This window comes from Phoxinus phoxinus (assembly GCF_949152265.1).
Source record: "Phoxinus phoxinus genome assembly, chromosome: 20".
NCBI lineage: Eukaryota > Metazoa > Chordata > Actinopteri > Cypriniformes > Leuciscidae > Phoxinus > Phoxinus phoxinus.
Window position 1 is genome coordinate 29,153,056 of NC_136895.1, and position 9,741 is coordinate 29,162,796.

Here is a 9,741-nt window from a genome sequence, read left to right on the forward strand (position 1 = left end):
GTTCATCGACGGCGTCTGTGTGGAGGTAGTCCAGGCCTACAAATACCTAGGTCTGCAGCTGGACGACAGACTGGACTGGTCCAAGAACACAGATGCCCTATACTGGAAGGGACAGAGTCGACTCTGTTCCCGGAGAAGGCTAGGGTCCTTCAATATCTGTCAGAAGCTACTGCAGATGTTTTACCTGATGGTCATTGCTGGCGCCCTCTTCTATGCTGTGGTATGTCGGGGGAGCAGCTTTAAGAAAAGGGACGCCACGTGACTGGACAAGCTGGTGAAGGAGGCTGTGGTGGGTGTGAAACTTTACTCCTTAACATCTGTGGCAGAGAGGAGGACCCTTAGCAAGTTTTTGTCCATCTTGGACAATGTCCATCACCCACTGCACATCATCTTCAGGCAGAAGAGCATCTATATTTTCCCAAGACCAAAACTTTCTGCAATGGTTTACCTCTTTATTTTATCTGTACAAATATCTGTGTGTCTGGTTTGATGTGGGGGAAGTTTGTGGCTGAAGCGTTTCTTCATTTTCTCTCCTGCTAATAAGAAGCTCACAATCTTCCACTCAAAACATCTTTACACTGAAATAAAGTGAATCCATCAACAGACAAATAAGAGTCACAGGTCAGAGGTCAAATATGATTGACAGCTCACAGCACTAAATAACACACAGATATCTAATCCAATATTTCACTCTTCTGCTGTTAGTTTTCATTCAGGGCCAGAATTCATTTGAAAATGTAAGATCAGCAAAAGCTTGTTGATGTTCGTGATGTTAAAGGAGACGGATGTGTGAGCGGAAACTAACTGAGGTTGGGGGAGGATTCACACACAACCAGATAAATATCTCAGTTCAGTCTTTCTGATCAATCTGAGTGTTTAGACATTAAGAGTTACTATCGTCGGCTTTCCAGTGAACCGATGAAGAAAATATTTCTCAAATTAGTTTTGCTCTGTTTGTGTTTGTGGCGTCTGGATGGTGAGTTTAAATGTGTTTTTATGTTTTAAGTTGTTTCTGTTCTGATGTGATAAATTACTGGTTAAGTTACTGGTAAATGTGTTTTTACTGGTTAAATTACTGGTAAATGTGTTTTTACTGGTTAAATTAGTCAGAAAGGATTTACATTCACTGTTATTCTCATATAGAAACAAATAATGTGTGATTTTGCTGAGAGATAACTCTCTTATTTGAGATTAAAGTCGATCTTAATGCAGTTCTTGATTATAAAACCATTTAACTATTTCTCATTTTCATTCCTCATCTTTTGTCTCTGAACTTCTGCAGAATATTAATCACTTCACATTTACATGATTAAAAGTATTTTAGTGAAGCTTCATCAAACTAACATCAAGTGATTTTAAAGCTTTAATCTGTGAAAAACTCTGTTCTTCAGGAGCGTTTGGAGATGATGATGAAGTGACGTCAGTGTCAGTGACGGAGGGAGATTCAATCTCTCTAAACTCTGGTCTCACTGAAGTGAAGGATGATGATGTGATTCAGTGGAGATTTGGAGATGAAAACACTTTAATAGCAGAAATCAATGTAACGGCCGACAGATTCACTGTATATGAAGATGTTCTTGATGGGAGATTCAGAGACAGACTGAAGCTGGACAATCAAACTGGATCTCTGACCGTCACACACATCACAACTGAACATGAAGGAGTTTATAAACTACAGATCAACAGTGTGAGAAAGAGTTTCGATCTCAATGTTTACTACTTTGATCTCTCTCTCTACAGTGAGTAAACCTTTTGAGTGATACAGTCACATATGAGATCTGCAATGTTCAGTGACGTCACATGACTGTCAGAAACTGTTCAGATTATTTGAACTGCGGCGCAAACAAACATGGCGGCGTCCATCTCACATTTTAAATCAAGATCATGACCAGCATGACGGATCGCCATGGAAACAATAAGCGGTAAACGTTATAAAATAAATGCCTTGAAAAAACTCACCCAGTCAGAATCTCGCGTGAAAGGGTTAAATAGCCGATCGGTTTCTCCTGTTTTTAATGACAAAATTAAATTAAACTCCATTTTTTCTTTTCATTGTTTTATTGTTTATTTCCGTCACTCTAAACTCTGATAGTAATAGTAGTTTATAGTAATCATCAGGATTTTGAAATGTATGTGATGTTTGATAGAGAGCCAACGCAGTGTTGACAGAACGGCTGATATGATGTCACTTCCTGGTTCTAGTAAGAGCTCGAGCTGCTGGAGTTTGCTTGATAACACTTTACATTACAGCCGCAAATACTGCGCATTTAAAACACATTTACAGCGTAACTTTCAGCAATTATAGTGTACCCACAACATGTACAGTTTTAGGAATACAGGGGTAATAACCAGAAGAATTAACTCATTATTTATACTGTAGGTATTGTAAAACTAAGGGGATCTTATTCTAATATTATGATACAACAATCTTACATTTGAGAGAAATTGAGCGAGAACATACACTGCAAACCTTCTAGTAATAATAATACGCTTTTAAAAATATACGCTTTTTAAAAATTATAGGGTATATCTGTGCATTTATACAGTACTTTCTTTTAACAAAAGTGCACTGAGAACTAAAACTATTGCAACTTTTGCTGAAATACTGTATAAATATTCTCTTGTTCATGTAGTTACAGGGAAAGTGTGACTTCTGCGACTGAACATTTAAGTGTTGCTTTTACTCTTTTGGTCCATTAAGTTAATAACACTTTATTTTCTTTTTTCTCTTCTATTCTATATATTTAAAAATATGTTTGAATCTTTTTTGTTATTTTTCCAATTATAAATCAATTTATCTTTCCATTCATCATCTTTGTACTGCTGGAAAATATTATTAATTTCACATTTAAATTATTAAAAGTATTTTAGTGACATCAAGTGATTTTAAAGCTTTAATCTCTGAAAAACTCTGTTCTTCAGTGTTTGATGAGTTTGTGTCAGTGTGGGAGGGAGATTCAGTCTCTCTAAACTCTGGTCTCACTGAAATAAAGGATGATGATGTGATTCTGTGGAGATTTGGAGATGAAAACACTTCAATAGCAGAAATCAATAAACGGGCCGACAGAATCACTGTATATGAAGATGTTCTTGATGGGAGATTCAGAGACAGACTGAAGCTGGACAATCAAACTGGATCTCTGACCGTCACACACACCACAACTGAACATACTGGAGATTATAGACGACAGATCAACAGTGAGATCAAGAGATTCATTCTCACTGTCTCTGGTGAGTTAAATATTAGTTTCACTTGTTTTATATTTTAATCAGCACAAAGATACAATTAATAATTCAAATTCCATTTTGCTTTTGGTGTTTAAAGATGATATTAATTTCAAATTTACATTTCAAACTATTTACTTTTATAAACCATCAAGTGACCGTCTAAATATGCGATGAACCCTGTGTGTGTGTGTGTGTGTGTGTGTGTGTGTGTGTGTGTGTGGTGATTTAGGACTGAAGTCAGTGATGGAGGGAGATTCAGTCTCTCTAAACTCTGGTCTCACTGAAATGAAGGATGATGATGTGATTCAGTGGAGATTTGGATACACTTTAATAGCAGAAATCAATGTAACGGCCGACAGATTCACTGTATATGAAGATGTTCTTGGGAGATTCAGAGACAGACTGAAGCTGGACAATCAAACTGGATCTCTGACCATCACACACACCACAACTGAACATGAAGGAGATTATAAACTACAGATCAACGGTGTGATCAAGAGATTCAGGCTCATTGTCATTGGTGAGTTCAAAAACGTTTAAACCTGTTTTTTAATGACAAAATTAAAATGAATTCATACACCATTTTGTTTTTGTTATTTTATATTGTTTATTTTAAATTTACATTTTAACTATTGAATTTAGTAAACCTTTATAAAGTGATTTAACAGTATTAATCTGTGACAAACCCTGTTTCTGTTTGTTCTCTGTGTGTTTGACAGATGAAGTGACGTCAGTGTCAGTGATGGAGGGAGATTCAGTCTCTCTAAACTCTGGTCTCACTGAAATGAAGGATGATGATGTGATTCTGTGGAGATTTGGAGATGAAAACACTTTAATAGCAGAAATCAATAAATGGTTCGACAGATTCACTGTATATGAAGATGTTCTTGATGGGAGATTCAGAGACAGACTGAAGCTGGACAATCAAACTGGATCTCTGACCGTCACACACACCACAACTGAACATGAAGGAGAATATCTCATGATGTATTCAAGAAGTTTGTCATCAAAAGTATTCAGAGTTTCTGTCTATGGTGAGTAGAGATCATTAGTCTCGTCCATCAAATATTCTTATTTTATTCACTATTTGCATATTGAATTGTTGAATCATTTTAGAGTTTGAAATGACAAATTCTTGGATCATCAACAATATTATATTCAGTTCTTATATGTTGATCATATTTCTGTGTATTCAGAAATATTAGTTGATGTCAGCGCTGATATTAGTGTTTATTGACTGATCTGATCTCAGTTTGATGTGTTTATTCCTCAGACTCTGTCCACTGTTGTGGTCCTACTGAAGCTGTGATCCGATTGGTCCTCTCTGCTCTGGTGGGCGTGGCTACTGTCAGTATTGTGGTTTATGACATCAGATCCAGAAGAGCTGAACGAGATCAAGCACATATTCACACATCAGGTACATGATTGATGATGTCATTTCTCACAAACTGATTTTGCATGTATAAGTATCTGTGAGATTTATTAATTATGGCTTTTTATGTTTATCATTTTCAGGAAGTATCGAAATCTAAAGCAGAACGTCGAAGTTTAAAGGTTCTCCAAGTGTGTTTTTGTTCTTCTAGTGTTTTTTTCATAATAAATACTGATGATTATTTGAGTTTGTGCTCTCTTTCAGTGCCAGATTTTAACAGTGTCACTTTATTGTTTATATTTCTCTCAGAAACAAAAAAGATTTAATAGAGACACACAGATCTCACTTTACTACTGCTGTATATTTGCTGTATGTATTTTCTTGCCTTTATCAATAAAGTTTCTCACTCTGAGGTTCAAGAGTCTCTCCATGTTTTATTCAGAGGAATACAAACGTTATGTATATTTTAAATATTTCAACAGTGTAGCATATACAGCTTTATTTTCACAGGTGCTTCGTATAGCTTATCTGTAAAAACATTATAATTTTTATATTTATAATATTTAATTTGTAATTATAGAGTTCTCTTGTAAATATTTGGGTCTTGGGACACTCCTAAAATAGACGATTAATAGTCTCAGGGGAAATTTGAGAAGAAAAAAACACATATCTTCCAAGTTCACTTTAAAATGCTTCTTCTTCTTCTGTTTTCTTTTAATGGCGGTTGGCAAACGACTTTTAAGTGTGCATTACCGCCACCTTCTGATATGACTTTAAAACGCTGTACCACAAGTGACTACGGGTCCCAATACGCCTACTTATACTACGACCTAAAAGTACTCTTTTTGTGAAGAAAAAGTATATACTTTTGAGTGTGTAGCAAAAAAGTAGGCAAGCTATGAGACATATACTACTTCCTCATCTTTAACGGACAGATCTGTCGCGTGCATCCTGTCACTGTAAACTGACCTGTCAATCATCTGGTCACAGTTAAAATCCTCCATTCAATCTAATTTAATTTCCTACCTCCTCCTGTGTTTGCAATTTGAATATAATGATGCATTTAAAAGTTAATGACTAAACGTGTCTTTACAAAAGTTCACAAGCTGCTGCAGATTAAATATAATGTAGAAAACACTGAATAAATACAGATACTGATAATTAATCGCTCAAACCCCTTTATCTAAACCTCTCTACATAAAGCCGGACTCGCGCGTCCTCCATGTCTGTAGTTTTTTTTTTTTTTTTAAAACACTTTTCACTCGTGTTTGTAGTTCTAACCGAATCCTCGTTAGCGCGCGATGGGTTATGGGCAATATTAGCCGTTCGAGTGTTCATCGATCTGCACTTCGGATTCTGACCGGAAATAGTCCATCCGGGTATCTGTGGAACACTTATTTCAACATACTACGATTTGGGACGTACTAATTCTACTTTCGAATAATATTTAGGACGGATAGTATGCAAATTGGGACGCAGAAGAGTCATGCTTGTACGTCCTCCATGTTCCAATAATTTTTCTTCTCCTTCAAATATTCTTATTTACTATTTACATATTGAATTGTTTGAATCGTTTATAGTTTGAGATGACAGACTCAATAAAGACTAGTATAAAAACTCAGTTGGAACCGAATATAATATTGATGATTACTAGATTTGATCATATTTCTGTGTATTCAGAAATATTAGTTGATGTCAGCGCTGATATTAGTGTTTATTGACTGATCTGATCTCAGTTTGATGTGTTTATTCCTCAGACTCTGTCCACTGTTGTGGTCCTACTGAAGCTGTGATCCGATTGGTCCTCTCTGCTCTGGTGGGCGTGGCTACTGTCAGTATTGTGGTTTATGACATCAGATCCAGAAGAGCTGAACGAGATCAAGCACATATTCACACATCAGGTGCATGATCAATGATGTCATTCTCACAAACTGATTTTGCATATATAAATGTATGTCAGATATATTTATGCCTTGATATGTACATCTTTTTCAGGAAGAATTGAAATCTAAAGCAGAACGCTGAACTTTAAAGGTTCTTCAAGTGTGTTTTTGTCAATTAATAGGCTACTGTATATTTGAGCTTGATTTTTTTTTTTGAGTCATGGTTTATATTTCTCTCAGATAGAAAAAAGAGACACAGATCTCACTTTACTACTGCTGTATATTTGCTGTATGTATTTTCTTGCCTTTATCAATAAAGTTTCTCACTCTGAGGTTCAAGAGTCTCTCCATGTTTTATTGCATTTATCATGTCGAGCGCCTCCCGGAGGAATACAGACTTTATATATAGTTTAAAGATTTCAGAAGTGTGGAGCATATAAAGCTTTACATTATTAAAATATTATTTGAAACATTATTTGTAAATGTTTATATTATTATTATTATTTTATATTTATTTTAACACAATAATAAACAAACATCTTCCCCAGCTTCTGCTGTAACATGAGAAATCACTGATTTGGGACACATAATAATATAATTTGAGATCACAGTGAAATACATAAACAACATATCGATGCTCCATTTCCTCCAACAGGGAACGATAAAGTCTTTAAATCTCTAGTGCGATTTGTCTCTGGTCTCGTCTGAGGAGCAACTCCTCCATCTAGTGGCTCACCCTGAACTCACATGTTATCAGGAGTTATTTACTCAGTCTCTGTAATGAGATCCAGTGATTGTGTCTGTTACTCAAGAAAGCCTCTAGATGGCGCTGTGTTCAGTATTATGTGACGAATACTGTGAAACGAGGGAAACACTTTACTTGAAATATCTAAAAATTCTTAAATCAAGATGCATTAACTAAATGGTAACACTTTACTTGAAGGGTGTGAATAAGTCAGACACATCATGAATATGAAGGAGGTTTTATTCACGTTTTTGGCAACTGTCATTAAGTGTCCTTCGCTCAATTATGAAATTTTAATGCAAATAGGACATTGTTTGAGATGTCATTGTTATGACACCTTGACAAACCAATAGACACATAGTTCGTATACATGCTTCACACTGTTATTTGATTGTTTTGTTGTTGTTGTTTTCAAAGACGAACTCACTTATATTAAACAAAGAAATATTTTTTTACTAACAAAAGTTAGACTATCTTGCGTTTTTTTCCTCCGCTATCATCCTGTCAATCATCTCGCTGTCACACGAGCGCGGTTATGATTACAGTTACAGTAAAATATTTATTTACCATCATCGGTACCCACCACTATCAACAGTTTTGCATTACACGGTATTTGCAAATGACCACCACTTGTCCAAAACTGTTATGAATTATGAGTTATGATTGCTGCGTATGTACACTCGACTGAACATTGGTCTGTGCTTCACCCGCTCTGCGCGGTCTAGCAGATTTAACTCTGCACAGCTAAATAAAACCGGCTGGGTGCAGATTAATATTTAATATTTCTGTAATATTTTTTTCTGTGAAAGTTGCATAGAAGAAAGCCCAATCTACGACCTGCCCTGTATAAGAAGCAGTGCAGAGCCATAGGACTATTGTTTTGTTGAACAGACCTGAGGACTGATGACGTCACAGGCTCAGATTTGCTTGACCAATCGGCTGAAAGTGGCGTCTCATGAACGCCCACATGTGCAAAACGGATTTTGAAGTCATTTATCCGTTTTTGACCTGTGAAAAAACGAATAAAGGCACGTTTTCTCGTTTTTGCTCATTTCATTTCAAATTGAAAAACAAACTATCAAAAAGTACACGGACCTCTAAGGCCGCTTGAAGCCTTGTTTATACTTTCGCCTGGCTCCGCAGACTGCGCGCGCACCTCCCCAAACGGATGAGGCGTTTATACTCGACGCGCTCGCCATTGTACTATTCTGTGAAACGGCAGGGGGCGACTCGAGTAATTGTCTTCTTAACCATCAGGAATCAACGGTGAGAAGAAGGGTCGGTCACACTTTATTTTGATGGTCCCTTTTGAACATTCTGTTGACTATAAGTAACTTTGCAACTACATGTCAACTAATTATTACTTGTGACATTAGAACAAAATATGTGGATATAAAAACATGTAGGCTATACAACTTAATTAACAATCTCTTAAATATTTTCTAATTTCACTAAACATTTCATTAAGTTTCGTTAACATTTTATAACACACAGACCTTTATTTTGATTAAAATGGCTTAAGACGCACAAACTGAGTGCCGGTGCGATGAGACGTACATGCTCGGCCAGATTCAGCTCGACATTCAAGTCATTAAACATTTTTAATGTTTAATATACTGTAAAGCTGCTGCTTTAAAGTAATACATATTGTATAATCTATTATATATTATTTAGAGGTGTAAAGAGTACTTGAAAACCATACTTGAATAAAAGTACATGCCTTACAGCAAACAAATTACTCCATTAGAAGTTACAAGTAACCAATTCCAATACGACTTGAGTAAGTCTTCGAGCATCTGATGTTAGCAGTAGTTCAGTAGTTACTAATTACATTTGTTCAAATTCTTTACACCACTGATACTATAGATCTGAGGATGTCCTAAAATGTACACAGACTATGATGTTGAGTTTTTGTATTTCTACTGTGGTTTGTGGGTGTGTGGGACAGGTTGAGCATTTATTTCATTTCTTTTGTTTTGTATATTTGTAGTGTATGTTTGTTTTGTGTTGTATTATTATTCTGTAATTCTGCTGTAATTATTCTGTAATAATACTCACCGGCCCGTATCCCATAATACACTCACCGGCCCGTATCCCATAATACACTCACCGACCCGTATCCCATAATACACTCACCGACCCGCATCCCATAATACTCACCGACCCGCATCCCATAATACTCACCGACCCGCATCCCATAATACTCACCGACCCGTATCCCATAATACTCACCGACCCGTATCCCATAATACTCACCGACCCGTATCCCATAATACTCACCGACCCGTATCCCATAATACTCACCGACCCGAATCCCATAATACTCACCGACCCGTATCCCATAATACTCACCGACCCGTATCCCATAATACACTCACCGACTCGTATCCCATAATACTCACCGGCCCGTATCCCATAATACTCACCGACCCGTATCCCATAATACACTCACCGACCCGTATACCATAATACTCACCGACTCGTATCCCATAATACTCACCGACCCGTATCCC

At 36.6% G+C, this 9,741-nt stretch overlaps 1 protein-coding gene across 1 annotated transcript; it reads left to right on the forward strand.

Moving 5' to 3' along the window:
* Positions 1–724: 724 nt before the first annotated feature.
* On the forward strand, positions 725–5,017 carry LOC306988367 (uncharacterized protein). Its single transcript, XM_079593302.1, has 7 exons — positions 725–976; positions 1,392–1,739; positions 2,923–3,231; positions 3,458–3,748; positions 3,948–4,262; positions 4,502–4,645; positions 4,744–5,017. The coding sequence occupies exons 1-7, from the start codon at positions 919–921 to the stop codon at positions 4,758–4,760; spliced, it is 1,482 nt and encodes a 493-aa protein (XP_079449428.1). The 5' UTR covers positions 725–918; the 3' UTR covers positions 4,761–5,017.
* Positions 5,018–9,741: the final 4,724 nt, after the last annotated feature.

Bases quoted from the DNA above. Each gene is read 5' to 3' on its own strand.
- LOC306988367 (XM_079593302.1), top strand. From the start codon at position 919: ATGAAGAAAATATTTCTCAAATTAGTTTTGCTCTGTTTGTGTTTGTGG. The intron at 977-1,391 runs GTGAGTTTAAAT...TCTGTTCTTCAG, and splicing joins GTGTTTGTGGCGTCTGGATG to GAGCGTTTGGAGATGATGAT. The intron at 3,232-3,457 runs GTGAGTTAAATA...GTGGTGATTTAG, and splicing joins ATTCATTCTCACTGTCTCTG to GACTGAAGTCAGTGATGGAG.